General features: G+C 37.0%; 1 protein-coding gene across 7 annotated transcripts in view; it reads right to left on the bottom strand.

Annotated features, from left to right (window-relative positions):
• The window catches only part of TBC1D5 (TBC1 domain family member 5), a 403,210-nt gene that overhangs the window by 147,145 nt on the left and 231,239 nt on the right, over positions 1-24,826 (bottom strand). For all 7 annotated transcript variants that reach the window (XM_061351052.1, XM_061351053.1, XM_061351057.1 and 4 more), the window contains one exon: positions 11,928-11,994. In XM_061351052.1, coding sequence (XP_061207036.1) covers positions 11,928-11,994 — 67 coding nt within the window. The remainder of the gene's footprint in view (positions 1-11,927; positions 11,995-24,826) is intronic.

The following is a 24,826-nucleotide window of genomic DNA, read 5'->3' on the forward strand; positions in this document are numbered from 1 at the left end:
TTGGGCAGATTCCCTCCTTCCTGCCACATCCCCCATTCTCCTAGTCAGACTCTCTGGCGATTCCACTGTCTCTCTATCTCCCATACATCCTCACCTCCTGCACCAAGCTACCTACAACTGTTTACCATGACTCTGTCTCCTTTAAATACAACGCATGGTATATAGCAGACACAGCTTGAGAAAAATCGGGACCTTTCTTCCACAGCCACTTATACTTCAGTAACTACAGTATATTATGCCTATCTAAGTAACCCTCCTGTTTCTATCATGTATAATATCCTTCAGTTGCCATTGTAAATTTTGTAGCATTATTGGCCATTATAACTACTGCCAAGCTGCCTCCCTAAGGTAGCGATTCTTCAAGAGTGACACATTCCCCTGTGCACACAACAGGTCAGCCTCTGAAGCTATTCACATTGTTCTGCAAGCGGATGACATTCCCAAAACATCTTTGAAAATGCTGGTGTGTCAGCTGAGTTAGCAAAAGGTTTCAACCACTGTAACTGTGAACAGAATGAACAGAGAGGAAAGAAACTCCTCAGGTTATTTTTTTCACCAACTGCTGGGAGTGATTGCTACACAGTGAGAGAGTAATTTCAACACTTCTTAAATGGTATTAGTGCCGATACTGTGCTTTGTCTTCTTCTTCTTCCTTTCTCTCTCTTTTTTTTTTTGTTTTTTTTTTTTTTTTTAATTTGTAATGTGATTCCAAGCACATTTTGCACAAAATTACATTTAAAACAGCCAAAAGAAATTTGGCAAGATCATATCTCCCCTGCACCCCCCTTGGCTGCTGGGATCACTAAAAAGAAAAGTTACAAGCAAACGAAAAAAAAAATAATTATAAAAGACTTGGAAGCTGGAATCTGCTTCAGTTTTAGTAGAGCTGAATGATATCTAAAATCCTTTTGGAACAGCATTGACAAATTAATTTCTTAAATGCTTTGAATGAAGGCTAATAAATTAAGCCTTATAGTTCTAGAGACTTTTTCAATAATAGTAACACTGTGTAATATTAACAAGCTATCAATTCTAAAAGGATTTTTTTTTTTTTTAATGATATAGCCCTACTCTGTAAACTAATACCTATGAGCTTTGTTAACCCAGGCTTGCAGAAAACTCACTGGTCAAAGTGAAATGAGCAATGAAGATTGGAACTCGAGTCTACCACATCCCATTTGCTTCACTGAAGTGAAAGGCTTCAAGAGCCAATTGGAACCACTTAAACTATGAATAAGCACATGCAATTGTTTTTAATCAAACTAGAAAATTAAATGCATAATCATGTGTTAATACCACCTCTAGCTTGTACAGTTAAAACAAAGGCAAATGCCAATGTTAAAGTTTTCTGGTTATTTTTCATTTCATATTCTTATTTAAATATTCTGTCTAATAAGCTACTATATCTATTGCAAAGTCTTCATAATATAAAACCTGCACAAGGAAAAAGTTATTGGATTAATGTTTCTTTTGGAAACTTAAATGTCATATGCTGCACCCGTCCAATGTAAAGTACTTACTGGCATGAGTTAGGGACAGTTGCATTACTCTGAAGTGGGAAAAGTGCTCAATATGTATGAATGAAAAAGCAAGCAAATCAGTGGAAGGGATGAAGGTTACAGATTTGTTCTGAAAGGTTTGTTCTTAGCCCTCATCTGTTCCTTTCCATCTTTTGAAGCAAGCATTTTTGTCATAACTACAAGTTTGAATCTGTCTGCAAAATAATTTTATGCTGGGCTCTGCTCTAGTACACATACTTACTTGCTTATAAGAAATAAGCCTGACCTCCTTGCAAACCATATATAAGCATGTTTATTATCCTTTTTCTTTCCAACAGGACATGATTTGTAGATCTGATGCTTCTAAGACAATTACAAGCATTGGATTTTCTGAGATAAAAGTCAAAAGATTTGGAAGAGAAGTGTATATGTCAACACACTGCGATGAAGAAAGCACAATGAGCAGGACTTTACATCAGAAAGTGTAAGTAAAATTCTACATGCACTTAAATGCCATTTTCGGAAAAGTGTTTTAATCCCCAATGATGCTATATGCTAAAGCATCTTACTAAAGAACACTGGAAAGCCACCATTGCCCAGCCACAGACTAGCAAGCAACTATAAACTCTTTAAAAATGCGTGACACCAATAAAACAAAACACCTGGAAACTAATTCTGGAATTGAAACAGTAGTTTCAGAGTTTTATTGAGGCAACACTTAGATGTGGTAGTGTTGTGAAGAGGTAAGAAAGACTTTCTTACACTAATAGCCTCTGGCTCTGCTGCTAAATTTCAGTCTGCAGCATAATGGCAAAACCAATGCATTGAGCATAGGTACACAGGCAGAAGAATGCAATGGTAGCTCACCTAAGCTCCTTAAAATAAAAAATAAAATAAATAACTCTGCTCAGAAGAGGAAGAAATACCGTGGAGAAAGAGTGGTATAGCACAGCTTGTAACCACTGCTAGTTAACTTCTGCATTTACTGATTTACCGGATAGAGCTGCTGATGGGTACAAATGCAGATACTTCTAAAGGTTAAAGATCTTTTAAGAAGACTTTTTGTACTATGATGTTCAGGCAACATCATAGAATCATAGAATAGTCAGGGTTGGAAAGAACCCTAAGATCATTGAGTTCCAACCCCCCTGCCATGGGCAGGGACACCTTGCTCTAAACCATATTACCCAAGGCCTCGTCCAACCTGGCCTTGAACACTGCCAGGGATGAAGCATTCACAACCTCCCTGGACAACCTGTTTCAGTGCCTCAGCACCCTAACAGGAAAGAATTTCCTCCTTATATCCGATCTAAACTTCCCCTGTTTAAGTTTTAACCCATTACCCCTTGTCCTACAACTACAGTCCCTAATGAAGAGTCCATCCCCAGCATCCCTATAGGCCTCCTTCAGGTACTGGAAGGTCTCCACACAGCCTTCTCTTCTCTAGGCTGAACAGCCCCAACTTTCTCAGCCTGTCTTCATACAGGAGGTGCTTCAGTCCCCTGATCATTCTCATGGCCCTCCTGTGCACTTGTTCCAACAGATCCATGTCCTTTTTATGTTGAGGACACCAGAACTGTACACAATACTCCAGGTGAGGTCTCGTGAGAGCAGAATAGAGGGGCAAACTCTGTGGGAGACACTCAAACCCACAGAAATGTAACAACGCGAATAGGCACATCAAACTACAATCTGTGTCACCGAAAAATGGCAAAGATTCACTCCTGGGACTGTGAGGGCTCAGACCTACCAGGGAAATATTACTGTCCATAATTGTTTTGCTTTTAGTTGAAGCTGTGGGTTAGAAAGAAACCAGTATTATCAAATCATTAACCAGTGTGTATCGATATTTTTTCTCATGCATTTTTAAAATATTCCAAGTATAACACGGTTTAAAATGCCCTTTTTTTTGTGTCCATGCTGAAACAAAACCAATATAATATTTACAACATTTGATGACAAAGAATATTTCTCAATACATGGTAAAATACTGCAACACTACTAAAAGGTGTGAACATTAGCATACATATTTAAGATTTCAATCTAAATCTCAAGCTTATTCTACCCTCTAGACCAATATTGAAGGATAAAACGGATAGTCTCATAGAGATCCAAAGAAAACTCTTGAGCAGTGCTGCCAGCATTGGTAAAATCATTTTAAACCAAAATGGTGTGTATGCATGCTCTCAGAAAAGCCAATTCCATTTTTTTCATGCCATTTTGGTTCATCTTCAGAATGTGCTTTTTAAACTGCTGAGACCCAAACTTGGCTCTCCAGAGGCACTCAGTAAAGCAACAGGCTACTGAACAGGCCAACATAAAGAAAAGAAATTATTGAATTATCATGTCATGTGTTTTATAATATGAGGTCTTTATTGATAGGAACATCAATAAGTGAATGTAGTACCTATATTTAAGTAGAGACAGCAATTCTTTTAAACATACTGCATAAATCCAGAAACATGCATAGTCTGTATTATTTATTACACCATAAAATCAACAGTTGAAAAAAAAGTGAGGCAACAGTCAGGAATGTAATAAAACCAGAGTTAATAATATAAAAACGGGGGGGGGGGGAACCAATTGAAAGGCAGTATCAAGTAATAAGCAGTAAGTTTCTAAAAAAACATTTCTGAAACACATGGTTTTTTATTTGCTACCCTGAAAATCCACTTGACAGTCTTAATGTGAAGGCTTATCAATCTGCTTGGAAAATATATGTATTTTCCTCTGTTTCCCAAAGTCCTGCCTCAGGATACGAAGCAGAGTTAACAGCCATGGAAGTGTGAATATGCATGGCTGTGCTGCTGGGAGGCTCAACATTCAAAGGGCAGATTTTTCTAAACGGTTCAGGTTTCATCTGTTTTTGGCTGCCACAGAGTTAAACAGGTTTGAATGAAGAAAGGTAAAATCACTTTCTTAAGGTAAACATTCCAGCAAAAACTTAAGGTTATTAGCTAGCTGTGCTCTTTAAGCTTCCCGCATGTGCGCAGTGCAGTTCAGGGAACTGAAATAAGGCCGCACTGGCAGTGGGACACTTTGCCAGCACCAATCCTAACAGCACTGGATCTGATGCAGAACCCCAAGATACCTTTCTCCATACCCCAAATTTTCCACTTCTCCTTGGTGGCTCTCAGCCAAAGTGCCAGGTTTGGCCCTGGGAGAACACTTCACTTCTATCCCGGTAATTGTTTAGCTTTTGTAGCAGTATTCTTGCTACAGCCACTTTGAAGCCTAAATTTCATCAGCCTGTTCTCCTCTTTACTTTATGCACACATTTACAGAATGGCAAAATAAAATGTAGATATTCTATTCAATTATTTTTATTTTTGTATTGTAACTCATTTGCTAAAAATTGCAGTCAAGGCTTTCTACTTTAAAACCCCCAACACCCTTGAAATCCTTTGCATGTACATGTAGAACACTTACTTTCTAGTTCTCATGATTAGAGTTCCCGTCTGTTGTTTTACCCTTCTGTTAATTCATATCCTCAGCTAACCAGAGCTTTGTGAAATTTGTGTGTTCACATGCATGCAGCCTTGTTATACAGACATGCATTCCTTAAGAAACAGGAAACTTAAGAGTTTCCCCTAGTATGTAATATAAGTTAAAAGTTACAGCTCTACTATCCTGGTTTCAGCTGGCATAGATTGGTTTTCTTCTTAGTAGCTGGTACAGTACTATGTTTGGGATTTGGTGTGAGGATAGTGTTGATAATACACTGATGCTGAGTGAGCAGCTGCGTGGTACTTAATTTCCAGCTAGGGTTAAACCACAACATCTACAAATCATCAGAAACGGGATGTAATAGGGAAAGGGGAAATACTTTTGCAGGAATATGCCTCAAAATGGCAAAATGTTTCTGCTTACTCACACCTGACTAAAGCAAGTCGAGAACTGACACAGAAATTACAATATTTAAAAATACACACCCAATTTCAAAACTTGGATGACTTTATAATGTGCAGGGTGATGAATACAAACCTCTAGCTAATATTGCTAGTTACACTTCAACTTTGTAAATTTGCCTATTTTGCATTAAATGACATAAGAAAATGAGTAAGTGATTTCATGATATAACTTTAATCTCTTGAACTGACTAGGTTTTATTGCCATAATTAAAAACCACATAGTCTCACTAAAAGCAAATCTTTGCTCTTTAGATTTATTCCAGTTATACATTATGTTTATAATGTGTAAGACAAAAGGCTTATTAGAGACCTTTTGTCTTCGAGCATCTTTGTATTAAAAACTAATTCCTCAAATGTGCCATCTTGCATTCAAGTTTTACGTACAGTTCTAGGTAGTGGTGGTGGTTTGGTTTTTTTTAATCATCAAAATGAAATCACTCATCAGATGCATTCTGAGCAGAGTGTAGCAAAATCAAGCTCTCTGGTTTAATCTTCAGAAGTTCTGTTACAAAGGTGTGGTACACAACTCTTCCATTTAAATTCCCACTGAGCTAGTGGGGGCACTGAGGGACTATGTAGGAAAGAACTGTTATTCTCCAGGTTCTTTTGTTGCTAAACTCAACCAACAGCTCACTCACAGTTCTGTGGTAGATGTTCTTGCTTTTATGTCACTGCACATCTCATGGACTAAAAGCTTACACCAGCATGATCAAAATCTCAAAAAGTATACTTTAGCATCAAGAAAAATCAAATGCCATTCACCTGTCAGTATTAAGCCATGTTGCTGCAAAAATGATGCGGGTTCTCAGTTATAAATTGACACTGATGAATTTCACTGCATTACTTAGACCTACAGACCTTAAGAACTTCTAGTAAGTATTTCAGATTTATTAGTGCCAGATTCTGTGTTAGAAGGAAGAATGGTGAAAGGTTTTGGGGCCAAAATAAAAGCCCAATTCCACTGGGTTACTTTCTTTCCTATCAAGTTTACTAAGGGTCTAATGATGCTACAAAAAAGGAAAACCGTCAAGCTGCCTTTGCTGCAAGAGCGCATTGCTGGCTCATATTCAACCTGAAGTTCATCAGGAGCCCCAGGTCCTTTTCTGCCATAGTATTTTCCACCCCTCAGCATACATTGGTGCCTTGGGTTCTTCCTCCCCATTTGCAGGACTTCTCAGTACCCCTTGTTAAATTTGATGTTCTTTCCATCAGCCCACTTCTCCAGCCTGCCAAGGCTTCTCTGGATGGCAGCACAACCATCCTGTGCATAAAACCACCTCTCTCAGTTTCATGTCACCTGCAATCATGCTGAAAGTACACTGCTCCATCATCAAAATCATTAACCAAGATGTTAAACACGACTGGACCTAGCATTGACACTTGGGGTACACTACTTGTTACCAGCTGCCTAGACTTTGTGCCATTGATCCCTCTGAGACGGTTTTCAACCCACCTGCACTGTGCTTATCCAGCCCATATATCAACAGCTTGTCTTTGAAGATCTTATGTCTGACAGCATCAAAGGCCTTCCTTAAGTCCAGGAAGAGAACATACACTGCTCTCCCAGGCAGTGTATCTATCTACCAGGCCAGTCGCACAAGGTTATCAAGTTGGTCAAGCAGAACTTCCCTTTGGTGCAAAGAGGCCTCTTTGCACATAAATGGCATGAACCACAATGGCATCTAGGAAACGGTTCTAGGTAAGACAAAACAAATATGGATGACAGTTTTACTACTTCCTTGTGGAAAGAGAGGAGGACCCAAGGGGAAGGATGCAAGAGGAGGATGCTGAGAATCCTCCTTACAGAGTGGAGACACAGTGCCACTTCACTGTTTTGCCTTCTGTTCCCAAATTTTTGTATCCCAAAATATTTGAAAAACCCAATAGAAATAAGCTTGTTCTTTACAGCTCTTGATTATGTGTGGACACAGAGCGGACAAAGTTAAAAATAATAGGATATAACTGCACAGGGATGGCTTAAAGAAACATCACCTGTGTATGAACAAGACTAAATAAGCTTGTGTAGATGGAAAAGGGCTGCTTCCCAACAGATTTTTCCACAAGGTGAAGGTATATAAATTACCGACATCTTCACACTATATTTAACATATGAGGACAGAGGCTTAGCTGCCAAGAAAAGCCACAGGTCAGAGAAGAATCAAACTAGTTTCACTATCCAGTTTTGGAAGGGGATAGGAACAGTGAGGAACAGCTTGCATCCCTTGCCGTCTTTCTTCTGCATGCTCAGTATCAGTCCTGAGGTTGCTGGCTGGCACACAAGAAACATGCCTCAGCCAGCAGGACCACATTGCCTTTTTGCAGTAAGAAAGAAAACATCTGGTAAGTAGATTCTGTAAGAAGTCAGGGACAAAAACAGAAAATGAAAGTCTTTCTTATATTAGATCTTCTGCCTATTTGAAATATTAGCAGGAGGAGGAATATATATTGTCTATATAACCCACAACTTTGAGCAATCATCACTTGTCATGGAGTTTGATCCACAAGGGAAGGAACTTTATCTTGATACACAGAGTAGAAATTAAACTTATATACGAAGTGCAGAGATGTATCAAGAAGTTATCCAGCATAGTAGTCATAGGTTTCTAAATCATAAAGAAAGTTAACAATACAAGTATGAAAAGTGATTTTTTTTAGGCTATATATTTATTAGAAGCAGTATTAATGTATGAATCCACCTTGGAAGAAAATAAGTGTCCTTGAGATGTTAGATTCTATCAGCCAAATTGAATGTCTGCATCAATGGCTCTTCCTAAAAGTCATAATTAGGTCATTAAAATATATTTAGAAAAATAGCCTGTAAAATAAAGTTAAAAAATACTCACCTTCATTTTATTTCATAGGTCACTGTTATACCATCTAATAAGATAATTAAAAACATGCAAGCAGCTGGTACTGAGGCTAAACAGATTAATGTAATAGTCTGTAGTCATATGTGCTGGCAAGGGGTTCACCTCTTTGGCGAGGAGAAGGTCAGCTGCCCTTGGGAAGGCAGGAGAAAGACAGTATTTCTACCTTCCAGTGGCACTGCACTGCAGATACTGAAACTAGAGACCCACACTTAGTTTTCTTTTTCTTCTGGTGAAGTCTGGACAACTTGCACATCCAGAAAAGGCTTTAACCAAAGCAGTAAAATAACACACTAGAGTGGAGCTGAAATACTTCTCATGTTTCTCATGCTTTAAAGTTCCTCTAAATTCTTATTCAAATTTTTCTAATAGTGAGCTTCTACTTTTGATGACATGGTTCTAGGAAATAATTTTCATAATTTCTTATTACGAAACCTTCTTACCTAGTACACAAAAAATATTTCAATCAGAGCCTGATGATCAACTAGAAAATTCTCCATGACCTCACAGGACACATTCGCAAACTTGTATTTAGAAATATGTGCCAGTCACATGCGCTTTTCACTTACATTACTTACAAACTTTATGACCTAATGGGAAATGCTCACTCACTGAACATAATCAGCATTAAATCTCTGCCTTGATCAACACAAGCAAGAGTCACAAATTCTAAGGTGACACCATCATATTAAAAATAAAACTGTACAAATAGTTCTGAGCATCGTAAGTATATGAGAGAATAATGATCTGACATCCTTTATTAATAAACACACACACACTCAGAAGCTTGGAGAGTGTAAAATTGTCCTTTAAAATAGAAAGTGTTGGAATCAAGTACAACCCTTACCCCCATTTTTTACTGTTATTAAAACAATGTGCTCTAAAGAGCAATTTAATAGCTAAACATATTCACATTCAAATATTTTTAAACATTCAGAGCTGTCTCTTCTAAATGAATTGTAGAGAGACTGCTCCTGATAAAGCATAAAACGTCTTTGGTTTCAGTAAAAATGTTCAGTATCATTTTATACCTATTAGCCTTCTGCAGGCATGACATCTACCATGATCCAAAGATGCCTTTGCCTCTTCTAGGGCAAAAATTCACTAGCCAGTACTTTTTTAAATACGAAAGACTGAGACACACTGGGTAAACAACACTATCATCAGTTTTACCATATTACTAACTTACTATAACAATATTCATTGACAGTATATTAAAATAAGTCCAAATCTCTAATGAGTCCTTAAAGAAATAACAACCATTTACCATCGTTACCTTTCAAGGCAGTTTAAGATTCACTTTGTGTCTTTCATAAGGTATTAGCTGCTCATTTTTACTTAACATGCAGCCCAGAACTATAACTATCAACAGAATATTCAACCCAACCAGCAAATTTACAGCCAGTCTCATTATATGATGGGAGTTACTTGTCACTGAGCAGAAAATACTCATTTTACACCTTAAACACTGTAATGCTACTTAATAACAGTGGTAGCTTGCCAACTATTGGAAGTCAGAGATTTCTTTTATATATACATATATATATGTGCATAAATATACCTCACTCCCCACATATATATACTGCACCATCTTGCTTTATCATCTTGCCTCTAGTTACAACGATAATACTCTGGCAGAGATATATGGGACCGCTTTTAAAATACTAATTAACTTCAGTTTTGTAAATTGGGCTATAATCCTCACTGAGAGAATACGATTATTATTCTGGTGAAGTCATAGCAATGTAGCCAAAGTCATGTTTATTACATCCACTTTGGACTAAGGAATATGGAGACAAGAGAGCGGCTTTAGCCTCCACTTATTTGTGGAGCATTAAAGATGGCTGAGGATTCACTACAGTTTAGGCTGCCTTAAGTAAATGGAACCATGCTCTGTCCTTCCACTTACTTTTAGGTACTGTGAACCAAGTAATCAGAAACCTCTCCCTGTAAAGAATGAATAGGTTTGCCTAGGTTAGCTCCCTGGACTGGCTCACTGAGAGTGCTACTGCAAAGTAGAGAATGGATAGGAAGAAAGAGTCGGACCCCAGCACCACAGCTTACACAATCATGGAACCAGAGCCTATCTGGAGCTGGCTGCTTCTTTTTCAAGCGTTAATGACTTTGAAGAATAAATGTCCTGGAATTTATGGCACAGAGAACTCTCAACTCCTTTCTTCTGCTGATCTGGCTAAATTCTTTCTTGCCTATTTTTCAGAGACTGCCTAATGGTCTCTGTATCTACATACACGTCTCACCTAAAAACCACAGAGGTTATTCTGGGTGGTATTTTTGAGCCCTTCTTTTAACTTAGATAGTATGTTGCATGCATAGAGAAAACAAACATGACAAGAAAAAGAGTCAGGCAGAAACCTGGAATGGATTTGCTAACATATTTTTCTCAAAATGAACATGCTAACTACCCTCGAAGGGTTTTATATCATCACAAAGTAGGTTTCATTAGAGCAGACTTACTAGGATACAGAAAATAGGAAAGATTTGTAAATCAAACCTCCCCTGTCCCACCGAGTCCCTGCAGGTACACCATTTTTTCCAACCTTGCTCTCAGTCCAGAAGCTTCCTCTGAGTGCTTGAATCGCAACAAACTCTTTGCTGTTCCCTCCAGGTCCTTACAAAATGTCTTTCTTTTCAGCATCCTCAAGACCAGGCTGTGTTCTCCCTGACCTCAGCAGCCTTTCAGTCATCGGCCTACAACAGGCTCCTCGAGCCCAGCACAGCTCACTGCCTGCAAGATGGTGCAATATTCCCATGCCAAGGCAAACAGGCAGGTTTCTCCTGCCTGCCTACACCTCTTTGAAGTACAGACTCCAGTAGTCTACAAGCAAAAAAATTAAAAGATGCCACCCATTACTGTCCTCTAAATGAATTCAAAATAATCATGTGGCAAGCCTGTTTCATTTTGCCGTACTTAAGCATCAAAATCAGATGCAGTCGTTCTGGTTAGCTCAAATCTCACTATTAAATTACCAGTCACAAGGACACGGATTTAGCATCTGTAGCAGAGGAAGCATTTTGTTGGCTGAAAGATAGAACTACACATCTGTTGATTACTCTTCTGTGCTTTCAACTGCAAGATCCCCTCTGGTATGTACCCAAGCAAGACTCAAGTTCAGTGACAGTGCTGCAGAAAGTTACTCAGCCTCATGGCTTTTAAACTGGTGTTTACTACCAACAGAACTGAAAAACTATTTTCCTGTCAGAAAACCTAAAATTTAAGAAATCCTGACTCTGTTTTTTGACCTGAAACAGTTCCATGTGGATCATAGATCAGAAAGGTGATCCCTGGTGAGTTAAGTATTTCAGTGTTTAGCTTAGCTGCTATGAGTTTAGGTGAGAATTTCTACTTTATTCCATGAAAAAAAAAAATCCCTTAAAATTATTTAGGCTTATAAACACAGTATACTTTCATTAGGTAAGCATTTTGAACTGCTTTCTCAAAAAATAATAATGCAGAAAACTTTTCAAATCATTACTTAATGAAATCCTTCACATCCTTTAGTCTCCTGCCTGTTGCAATTTAGTGTGTACAATACTTTTAAAATTCATGGATCTGTTCTTTTCCTTTTAATATATTATGCTGCTTATTATATTCAAACTTCTAAAAATTAGAAAATATAAAATCTACCAACCTGTAGGAAATAAATGTTCCATCAGAATCTGAAGTGTGGTGTGTGCTTCCATTTTCATTCGATCCTCCTAATACAAAAATAAAACACTTTTGTTACACGACAAACCCTGATAATACATAACACAATATTGATGAGAATCACAATTGATTTTGCCATATATTGCAATTTTAGTTTACAACAAAAATTACATAGGTAAGTCTCAGCTTTACATCTTCAAATTCTTACAGCTGGCAAAAGAGAAAATAAGCTTTCATGTTCAATTTAGAGTCTAAATGTTCTGAAAATCCAAGATTTGATTTCACTTGAAGTTTTGGTTTGAGGGCCTAACTAAACACAGTTTTACTAGTATAAGGTTACAGATGCATACCATACAAACGATGAGCTCGATTTTTAAGCCAAAGAATGTAAAAGTTAATTTATTTTGTGACTGTATGGTATCAGGCACTTTTTGTCCTAGCACAAGTTTAAAGCTTCTCTGAAACTACTTAACACGTCTGCAAAACATCTTGTTTTACATCCTGTGAGCTGTTTATACATAGATCAGTGACATTCATAGAAACTGAGGATTACAAGGAAACCTTCCTCTCTATAGTAACTACTATTGAAGGACTGTCAAAAGCCAGGAACAATAATCTATTTTTTAAATGAAATTTATCCACATCCTTTTTTATTTATTCTTGCCCAACCTGTCATTTAGCTTGGTAATTCTTCTATGCCCTTGTGTATTTCCAGAATTCATTTACAGACAGCACTGCGCATCCTTGTGCCCTCTGTTCTGCTTACTGAAATCAAGTTCTTTCAGTCTTTTCCTGAAATGAGGCTCATTATTCCCTGTTTTGTTTAAATCAGTCCTCCTTACACATGAAAAAGAAGGGACAGGAGCTGTAGACCGCATACTTAAAGTTTAACCAGTTTATTCTTTGGACAGTGGTTTTCTTCACTATCAAAAAAATCTTGCTTGATACAATCTATAGTCATGTCACATCAGCTTGCAATTTCACAGCCATCATTCACCAACACTCCTACATTTTTACTCTCAATTTTTATTTACAAAAGAAGTTTGCAATTTACAGTAGCAAACCTTGCTAGGACCATATTGTATTTCATGCTGTTGCTCTTTTCCTCGGAAATGACCTATCCTATTTGAACTGAGTCTCCTTGCACTGGATACTGCATATTCTCTATGTAGTAATATGTGGTATCTGATATTCCAATATTTTTTCTTCTTAAAAACTATTACTGAAGTTTCTCACTTTGTGGCAAGACAACAAATGAAAGTATTGTGTAAAATCAGTTCCACCACAAACTCCACTTAAAAAAATCCTTTCATTAAAATCTGCATTTCTCAATTCAACTTATAATTATTATACTTCACTAATCCCCATCCTTTCTATTTCATAACATCTCCTGTGGCACTACATCAGATGGTTTACTTAGGTCTAGATAGACTTAACGTTATTTCCTTAATGTATATTTACAAAGGCTAGCAGCTTAACTAGGCACTGTCTCCTGTTTAACAAAAGCCCTGCACCAAAGTTACACCATGTGCATTTTTTTCCTCTTCTAAAGCCCTGCACAGACAACAGCCAACCTATATAACTGCTTTGCAACACTTTTTTTCTCTTAATCTAATTAAAGGTACTACATTTTTCCTCCTTCACATACACGCTATCAGCCATGAACCAAGACTGAAAAATTGTTCATGGAGCAGTATTTGTCAGCGTTCTTGAAAGACATTTACTCTGCAAGTCACATTCTTTACTCTTTATTGTATGTGCTAATTTATCATATAAATCCAACACCCTTTCATTTTTTATTCTTTTTTATATTCAGACTCTTGCTTAATATTTTATTTTTACTGAAAACTAACACTTTTCTGGTTCAGACCACACCTGAATTATATTTAATATCATCAGCCCATTCGCACTGCACAATAGTTCTAGTTTTCTTCCCCTCAAAGCTTCTTTACAAATTCAAGTAATATTTTCTTGTTAATGATCTAATTCAACTTAACTTCTGTTAACTGTCACTATAACCTCACACTTTCTGGCACCCAGGAGGTAGCCTTCTTTGCAGATCAAGCTGGTTTTGTTTCTTTCAAGATCTTTGCTTACTTCAGGCATTCCTTAAAAAATACTTAATCACTCACTTTGACAGAACTGTCCTTCCAAGTATTTTTTCTCATCTAATTTGGAATGCATTTTTTATTAACTTTTGCACGATTGTCTAAAATATATTCCAAACCCCTATTACATTTGAGCCTAAAATCACTCCGTCCAGTTGATTTCACTGATTAGCTCTCAATTTATTTTTTAAATGGAAATCCTACTTAATTGCTCTGCCTTTTGTTTACTAAATTTAACCAAATTAATAACACCAGGTATTTCACCCAGGAAACAACCCTCCCATTATTAATAACCATCTGTCCCTTGTATCTTGGAAAACAGTCTCCCATACTGGGACAATTTTAAGTAATATGCTTTTTCACATATTGCCCATCTCCACATCTGATCCTGAGCACTCAGTGACATGACTGAGCTATGTTTCGTCTCTTTTAAAGCCATATAGCTAGGTGCAGTGATACTGAGCAACTGAAAATTGAAAAAAATACAGCACATGAAAATATGTCCTGAATGCACTATTGCACCTTACTTGCACCTAAACTACTCTTAAGCATTCACCTACCACACTAGCCAGACTCAGAAAGAAAACTCATTCACAATGCTAAGTTCATATGCTGAAAAATATCTTTTGGGAGTGTTTTCAATAATGGCAACACGGTATTTTTTTTTTTCCCGAAGAATGAGGCTTAAGAATGTCTCAAAAAAATTCAAAGCCTTTATTGTCTTTCAACTAAACCATTTGTCCTGCTTTAAGTCAACAGGACTCTACAATGGAAACCAGAATCTTACAATCTCGCTTTATTCTGAAGCATTCTCTCAGAGGACAGTAATTTCCTTTATTGAAATAACCACCACAATACTTTAACATTCTTAATTGTAAACCCATTATAAATAAATCTCATATTTAAATGTTATTGTTGATCTCTTTTGTTGGTGGTGGTTTATTTTTGAGAGGCGCTTTTGCTGCTCCATTGTATCTTTAGCAACAGCTACCGAAACTGGATAGGACTAGGTACATCCAGCTCTCTAAACCAGGACTTAGCAGACTGGGGATTTCTGTCACTGTTTTCTTGCTCTACACCCTTTAAGACAGATAAGTCTATTATGACATCTTGAAAGATGATTTAGAAATCTTTCACTGAAAATGATAAAAATGACAAAGCAAAGTGCAAACTATTCATTGATTTAGGAGTCCCTGAATTTTACCTACTTTTATCCAGATGGTTTTCTAGGAAATCCTGGTAAGTTTTCATTGTCAGCAATACTGAGAACAAACAGGACAGGTGCTTCACCAACTAATGACAGTAAGCTGTGGGAATCCATGGCCCCTCCTCAGGCAAGTGACCCAACTTTCTGATAAAATAAGGATGTATACTGAACAGTTATGAATATGTGATTCATTATGCTGGTAACAGTTTGTTGTCTCCTTTAAAAATCCTAATTGATTCTGTATTAGCCTGATTTTTAGATGCTTTCCAAGACTCAAAATGGGAAGAAGGGGTCTGTTGAAGAAACAGAGGATGCTCTGCAAACCCTGCCCCATATTCCTGAAAATGTTTCCAAATTTCAAATGCAAAAGCAAGGGGGGGGGGGAAGAGTAAAATAAAGCTTATCACACTTTCAGAGGAAAGAGAAAGGAAACAACCAGTACCATAAAAAGCATCAGTATCAAAGTAAATATGGCTAAGGTGCCTAGCTTTTAGCAGTAAAGCAGTCACTGGTTTTAATAAAATAATAAAATAAGGTCGTATCCATCCAAAGGGACTGAAAATCATCTGGATATCTTTTCTTGCTGCTTCTTTAACTGGAGAAACTCCCTATTCTGGGAATGAACACTTTCTCTGAAGAGAATTCAGTTCTGTTCCCCTATTTTAATAAAGGCTGCTCTTGTGCATGGAAAGACCTAGGGTAGTTGGACCTAGTACTACTGGACATAGCTGGAGGCTGTTTCAAGAGAATGTTCATAACTAGAAATTGATGCTTTTACTAATGAGTCAAAAAAGAACATTTCAAATGCTGGCTTCTTTAGATTTCTGAGATTCATGGAGAAGGATTTGTAGATTGTACATTTGTTAGGGTACCAAATTCACCCAGAATATACAGGCTTGTCACTAGCAGTAACTGTTTTCTTGTAAGAACATGTTTGAGATTATAGACGTACCATAAAATAGACGAACCCAGAATAAGGAGGACGCCAAATATACTTTCTGAAGATTATCTAAAAACCATGTGTAGAAACTGTATCACGGAGAAGCCTAATTGAAATATGCACACTATTTTCCTATTTTAATTTTTAACAGTATAATATGCTGATAGTGTGCTATCTTCTCTTTTCAAGGTGCAGTGCAGTTTCCACTTCTGGCAGTAAGAAGAAACTTGACAGCATTTCAGAGCCCTAGCTCAAGGGTGGGAAGATGCTCTGGGTACGCAGCAGGCACAACGAGTGCTCTGAGCTTAAGCATGTGCTCAAGAAGAGTAAAAAAGCACATGAAAAACAATGTAGGGATCAGACATTTCTCTGTTTTCTGTGAGACACAAAAATTCATCACAGGGTATCTTATAAAGGGGGAGGGATGATACTATAACCAGCTGAAAGTCTATGAAGACAAGAAGCTTGAGTGATATCTCCTTACTCTATGGATCTACTCCTACTTTTAAAAATACTTGAACTATTTTTATTATTTTGAAACTATGTTTTGATACTAAAGAGGTGTCTTTACATATATACATATTTCTGTATGTATGTATACACACACATGTCTGTGTGTGGACACACGTGTATTTATATAGCGCTAACCAATCTACCAGTCTCGTGTCAGCTATGAAAGGATTTTATGGCTGGCGGTTTACGAATTGGTGATAAAAGCGAACCCACTTAGGAAATCAAACTGTGATTCACCCTGCTTACAAGTGTCAAAAAATAGGATAGAACTCTCTGCTGACAAGTTTGCACTCTGCTTAATATACTTTTTTTGTATTCTAATCAAAGGTTTAAATGTTGTTTAAAAAAAAAGAATATTTATTTAGGAGTTGTGAAAATTTAAGTTCAGGTTGATGTAAAACATGCGATCATTAATGCAATGTTTTATGATTAGAGACAAGGAAAATTTTAACACAAATATATGCTTGCAGTCTAAGGCTGTCAATTCTTATAACATGACTTCCAAATTCTACGCTGTATCCATTTTCAGCATATTTAAAGCTTAATAATTTAATGATTTATCCAATTTTAATTTATACTTTCAAAACCACTTTGAACAATCTGAGGTGCCACTGGAGATCATAACAGTGGTCCTGGTTAAGTCAAATAATAATTACAGCGCTTTCACTTTAAAGATGAGATTATTTTTAATTATTGAGTGAAGTACTTGAGGTACCATACTTATATAATTACGCTACTCATTAAATGGTTATTGAAAGCTGAAATGTAATTTTAATGACAGCTACCTATTTTTCTTTGCACACTTTATAGATGACAGATCAGTCAGGAATTCTAGTTTGCTCTAAAAATCCTTGCAGCTGCACTGGTTCTTTCAGGTGTAAAACAATTAAGCCATGCTTTTTTAAAAACTTTAAACATTTTTTGTTTCTCAACATTTTTATGATATACAAGAACGAGTAAAACCAGAACAATAATGCATGGGTATTTTTTATTCTTCATAATAACACCAAAATTCTGGCCCTAAGCAATATAAATTCTAAATAATATCCCCCAAAAACTAGTGACAATACAAATATGGAAGAATGATTTTAGTCAAAATGTGTTCCTCATATAATGCAAACAGAAAAAAAAAAAGCTTAACAGATTGCAAACCTTTATTGTGAGTATAAAGGGGTAATCAACATACAATAAGCATTTTACTATGCATTAAAACTATATATAATGCCACGAGACTCCTTTGCTTTTTGTAACACCGAGGTTCACAACTCTTCAAACATAAAATACCTTCATACTGTTTACTCTACAGATAGATATTCTTCAAACTAATCTGGATAAAATTTATCCTCATATGTAGGAATCTCTGACAATCGACACCACAGAGTTATGGTCTCAGAACTGAGCACCTAAAGACTTTGGTTTGCATTAATCCTTTAGTAAAATCCAGAGTATTTGTCCATTGTTTCAAAGGCTGGTATCTCGTTCAAATTAAGCTTTCCTTTTTCACAATGAAAACCAAACACAAGAGTAAATTTGTTTCATTAACAATATTAAAGCAAAGATTTCTGAGTTTGCTGTATGGGGAAAAGGCAATAAAGTTTTGAAGAGGGAAAAACTGCTTTGTTCCTTCAATCCCCTAGTTGAAATTAATTATAGCAAATGTTTATGAAAACATCTGTTCCATACAGTTATAAATTCTTAATTTTAGCATGGGCGATTCCAGGCTCCTCTATTATTTTGAAAGAGAACAATCTGACAATTGAAAGGTTTACAAAAGAGCAGACAATTTGTATTACTACAGCACCAAATATGCAGTTTGGAAAGTCTTCAGGATCTCTGCAGCAAAGGAAAAAAAAATACAAAAAGACTAAGATGACTGAAGCTTTCCGATTTGGGTCTGCTGAAAGACCAAAATGGCAGTAGGAGAAGAAAAAAAGTAAAAATAAAAGGAGAACTAATCCCCAAACATACGGCACATTGAGATTTTTACTACATAAACTAGATCTTTAAAAAGTAAAATGTAGCGGAACTATGGATTTCTCCGTTCTGGATTTTGACAGATTCCCTAGGACTGAATTGCTGCATCGTGTCAAGAGAGGGTGCTGCAGAGTTTAAGATGATGCAGCCTCTGATCCCCTTCTGCAGCTCCATCCTTGGTATCAGCAGCCCCTACACTACAGACAATCTTTTGGACTTTTTGCATAACATCCTCGCAACTACAGTGTTAAATTCAATTTACACCAAATAAGCTTTTAAAATGATTAAATGGAGAAAGCTCGAAGCAGTGTACAGAAACTGAAAATAATGCCTTCAGCTAAAGAATTAAGTGCACAACACTGATATTTATTAAATAATTATTAGTATGGAAAGTTGAAGAACATTTCACTCTGAGCAAGTTGTTTAAGTTTTCTGACATAAATATGATGCAACTTTTTGGTGAGCATTCTTTTAAGTGAAAACCTGACTCTATCATTCCTTCAAATTCATTTAGCATTAGACGCATACTTTGAATGCATGCATTGCTTGGTACAGATTTTTTTTGTATCATTTTAGTTTCAACACTGTGCCCTAAAATACTGTATTTTGCCATGAAATAAAAGAATTATACACTATGGTAATTATCAATACATGCAGAAGTGCTAAGAGACTTTGCCATTTGAAGTACAAAAGCCTAATATAGGCTGAAACAGTTCATTTATTTACCCTTCAATATTGTGTGAAAAAAAGATTAAGCACTGATAGCATTTTTTTCCCTTTAAGCTTCTGTGAGTTAGGAAAGGAACACAACTGTAAAACCACAATACAGTACCCACACATAATACTTTTGCAATAGAGAAAGCTGGTCACATTTGAAAATAGGTAAGAAACATTGACACCAAGGTGCAGAATCAAAGCCTGTTTTAGCCCTGCAGAAAGCTTCTGAACAATACCACAGGCAGATACATTGGTATGCAGTTACAAACAAAAACTTCTGGAGATAATAAGAATATCTTGTATGTTTCTCAAACCCAGTCAATTCTGGTGTCTTTTGGATCGCTGATTTATGACAATCAAGTGGCATCTTCTATGATCTTTGCATATAAAATCGCAACTGCATGTGTATACGCATATACGAGTAAACTCCGCGTATTCTCCAGGCAAAAATCTGTTTGAAGTAATTTTGTCCATGCACTTCAGTTTAAATCAAGACACACAAAAATAAGGTTTCCATTTTACGTGAAACTGCTTCTGAGTATTCACAAATCTAAACACCAACCCTGTCATTAGTTTAGCCTGTAAATTAGCATAGCACTTTTCCACATGTAAAATGTATATGTGAAAAAGTGTGGATGGGAAAGGATATACAAAGGTCTAGACGACTGATTTTGAAACTAGAATGTAGCATCAGTGTTTAACAAATGTAGCCCAATTTTAAATTAATTCGACAGTAAGTGTATTCAAAGGACTTATAATTTATATTTCTTTTCCCAATAAAGCCTCTGCATTTAGCAAAATAGGCTGAGCTATACACTGTACTCTAAAATAAAACCAGCAAAATACATAGAATAAGGACTTCTACTCTAATACCACTGAACTAATTCACAGGAATGCTTGAGAAGAATTCTCAGGCAATTGCAAGGTACCGAAATTTTAAATAATTTACATCGAGACGTATTTTAATATAATCTCTTCGAGCACGATGGGAAGGCCAATTTAACTGTGATGCTAATAGTGATTCAGAAAATACACATACATGGGAAAATAGTCTGACTTGCCGTTTAATGGGAACCAGACAATACCAGCCTATATAAGCAAATGTGACTTCCACTGAAATCAATACGCATTTCGTTCAGTAAGCCTGGACTGAATTTGTTACCAGCAGCAATGTGACTGGCAAAAGAAACAATCCACAGAATAAGGTAAAGTGTGATTCTTCTAACTTTTTTTTTTCAGTTACTTTTTCTCCTAATGCACTCTCTTTGGTCCGTAGTAAATTATATCCACTTCTGTTCACATGCTCAGTACTACAGCCTTTATCTGCTATGTAACCCAACTAATCATTTACCATGTATAACTTAAACAAGTTCCTAGGTCACCACCAATGTAACTCAACAGACTCCAGGATAAGGTACAAACATTTTAATGTAGTCTGATTGAAGTGAAGCTGTATACCTAATAAACAATATCATCTCTAACTTCTAAATTCTTTAAGAGCATACACACTTAACAAAATAGCAAATTAGCAAAATTAGCAAAACAGAGAATAGAGTAATCCAGTATAACTATGGACAAGTAGCACAATTAGACTTTGCACAGGAACAAAAAAAATCTTAGCAGCCGCCTGGCATCATCACTAGGAACTTGCATCCCGTGATACACAAATGCTGAGTGACTTATCACTTGCATCCAGAAGAATTTAGCTAATTTTAACTTATAAACAGCCTAAAAGGCCTTTGAGCTATAAATTGCAATAATCTAAAGATGGCAAGAGGCAATAAACATGAGTTAATGACTCAGCATCCTCCTGAGATAGCACTGGTCATGCAGCTTTGCTTAATCTTAGGCACGCACAATCACTGTAAAAAGGTGGTCTCCAGAGACCATTTACACTGACAGTAAGAAAAACATACCATCTCTTTATATGTTTGAAGGCTACTATTGTCCTTTAATTTACTTCAATTACATCCTATTTTTAACCACATTTCAATCCTACAGATAGATGCAATCCTTCTGTCTGGGATACTAAATTATATGTAAGTATATTTTGCTTTTCATATTCAAGGACAGTAGTATATATTCCACTGAGTCTAGGAAAAAAAATTAGACGAAGAAGAGTGAGCAGAAGTTTTCTAACATTCTGTGGTTTTGCCAAGATTAAATGATAGTAGAAGACAAATGAGAAGGGATTAAATGCTCTTTCCTTGAAATTGAACAGCCCTTTCAACAAGGAGTTAGCTGCTCTTCAGCTAAGAATAACAGGTTTATCAGGAAAAAGGCCAGCCTGGCTGGGAAAATGTGGCAGTGATACGCAGCCTCACCTCCTAAAGTTGGGGAGATGGTCTCATGATAACTAGGACCACAGGTTGAAAAAAGAGCTAGAACAATTCTGCTTTATTTCTTTGTTGATTTTTACCAAAGGAAGCTATCACAGCAAGCTGATGACTTACAGCATGACTGATGGATGTCAAAGGCTTCTCCTGAAAGCAGAATGTACTTTCTTTGACCTTCATTGATCATAAATATGTTTAGAAACATTGTGAAAATTGTACCATGTTCCTTTGCCCAGCACATACATGCAAAGAGGTACAGCCTGAAATCAGAGCATTCACATGGCTACTGTGGTGACACACAAGTAACTAACCGCTTGCTTACAAGGAATGGGATAACAAATGGCATTTATGGCTAGGGGGCAAGCAGAGAGAACAAAAGCAGCAGCAGCATTGCTGCGAATGGAAACACGAGAAACTGAAAGGCAGTGGAGCTACTTGGCATCTCATGGAGGGGCTGGCACTACCCCTCAGAGCCAGGAGATGAACTGTGGGTTTTGGCTTTGAGGAAAAGAAAGCAGATGAGAAGGTCGAAGTTATGAAGTTGCCACACAGATGCAAGACGCAACGCCTGGGCTTTCCTCAAATGCTGCAGTTTTAAAAGCACACAGTAAGAGGTGAAGAAATTCCCACGTGAAGCAATGTGGGAAGCAACCAGTTACTAAAACGCCCAAGGCCAGGAAGAGACACTTGGGTACCCACAGCATCCCTGTCACCCCAGGAAGCTCAGCTCCTCCAGCTCTTTCCAGCTGCAGCCTCCTCTTTCCTTACCAAAACTTGCTTCAGCAGTACTGGAAGCAGTCAGATCTGTAGGTTCAACAGGCTACTTTTGATTTTTATCAACATAAACTACAGAATAACCTGTTAAATTAGTTAGAAATAGGATCCTGCTCATAACTATTGAAAAGTCACATTTTTTATAATGTAACTACATAATATATTTTAGTAGCATTACACAGACCAAAAAAAGTAGATATAACCAGTGGTTTAATAAACTATGCACACAACATACCAGAAGTGCATATGCTTTTTACTTCCCTTATCTGTCATCCCTTATCATCCTCTCATAATATGAGAGAAAGTACATTTTTTTAGTTCTTTAGCGAATCAATTATGTGAATGATTTTGAAAAAGCAGCTTAGTCTCTGGGTAAAGTTTACAGTTACCTGGGTAGAACTTTGATGTCCCTCCAGTAGCAGAGTACAGGGATAAGGCAATTAAGAAGTGCACTGTTAAAAAAACCCTAATCATGTCAGGATGCCTTCACCTTGTGATAGCACCGGTACCTGGCAAACTTGAGCAAGATGGTCTGAGAAAAACACCAACAACCTGAAGACAACAAGCACAGCCACACAGACGCAAATACTCAACCCTGAAAGGGACATTCCTGCTGCTGGTAGAGTAGCCTTTATCCTAATCAAATTAACTATACAGAAGAAACCTGCACTAGAAAGGGACACCCAAGCTTAAAATTGCTTAGCTTGGTTTTATAAGATGAAACCAGGAAGCCCCAGACTCCTAATTTGAGGCTAATTAAGGCTGCTAATTCTCAGAATACACTGTATATCCAGTAGATCCATACCTCAGAGAATATGAAGTGGAAAAATATGCTACATTTTCTAGAAATTTCTCTGATCAAATAACTTATAATCAAACAGTATAAAAGAAGTACTGAGCTAAAGCTTTTAAACTGCCAAATCAAAACATGCCAAAGCATAATGAAAACACTAGATTTCATGAGAATTCTTTTAGAGCAACCCTGAGTTAATTTGGAGGGCACCAACTGTGTACTTCACTGGTACAAAAGCAGACGCATGTTGTGAATGATGGATCTAGAAAAATTTGAAGAGCAAAGATACATATGCATTAGTAGTAAAATCTAGATGTCTAAGAGATGAAAGTCTTCAGCTACATCAGAATATAAAAATATATCCAATTGACAGCCAGAATGACAAAACACTTCTATTTACTACAGTGTGAGGTAGTTTGTCCTTCTGTGGTAGATACTGAGAAAGAAACTCCCCACAAAACATTTCTTAAAAGATGTATGTAATCCATCACGGGACAGATTTCTGTTCTCAACACTTGCCCTCCTGTGAGAAGGACGAGTAGTGTCCATCCCTGGTAGCACTTCAGAATAGAATTAAGTATGCAAGTATGAAGTACTTGGAGATATAAAAAATACGAGACTTAAACCATGTAAATTAGACAAGTATGACCAGATTTTTCTTGCACACAGCAATTATATTGAAGCTTTCCAAAAGGCTAATGATTTAGTTTACACAATAATAGGAAAAATGTTAAACAGTAGTGGTCAATTTTTATAGACAGTAACCCCAGTGCTCTTAAGGCAGAAAATGTGCAATATCTTTTAACCAAAAAGAAAAGAGTCAGGGTGTAAGACAAAAATGTAATCCAGCATCACAGAGCATCAGCTTTGTGACTTCGGATTTTTTGACTGAGTACCACCAAAGGAAAATGTGAAAGAGCATTTCATGTATGTAATTCATATCAAAACACAAAGATAATCATATGGAGGGCAACAGAACAGTCCTGAGGGACTATAAATTCTCAGGTTTTTTTTCACCACTTCTTCAGATTTCACCTACCAAATTCAGGATGTGGCCATGGTTTTCTGTGCTGTGTGATAGGTATGGTACCTCTCTGTCCAACGAGGGAGGAGAAAAAGCTCTGATCCAGAAACACTGACTCCTCCATGCTGCAGCACTGCATTCTCAGCAGGCTCACCACTACCTCCAACACTGCATCCAGACAGCACAGACCTCAAGTGGTGTGGAAGGAACAGGTCTGCACAAGGTCATTTACACATATCCATAGCATGATATTAGAGACCATGAAGTACGGCTGCAGAATTTACACACATACCGTGGGAACGAAATCCACGACAATAGCTGTCTTGCTCAAGCACAGGCACTATTTGACAAAGTGCTATATGCTATGACTGCAAGTCATACGACAGAGCAATAAAGAATATATACGTCTGAACAAGTTTTCCATTTCCTCTCATTGGAATGACAGTGAATAAAGATGACGAAAATTACAGCATATGAATACTAGTGTAATTACTGA

Source organism: Neopsephotus bourkii, unplaced genomic scaffold (assembly GCF_033783945.1).
Source record: "Neopsephotus bourkii isolate Nb327-2 ecotype Australia unplaced genomic scaffold, CSIRO-AGI_Nbou_v1 NB_549, whole genome shotgun sequence".
NCBI classification, from domain to species: Eukaryota; Metazoa; Chordata; class Aves; order Psittaciformes; family Psittacidae; genus Neopsephotus; species Neopsephotus bourkii.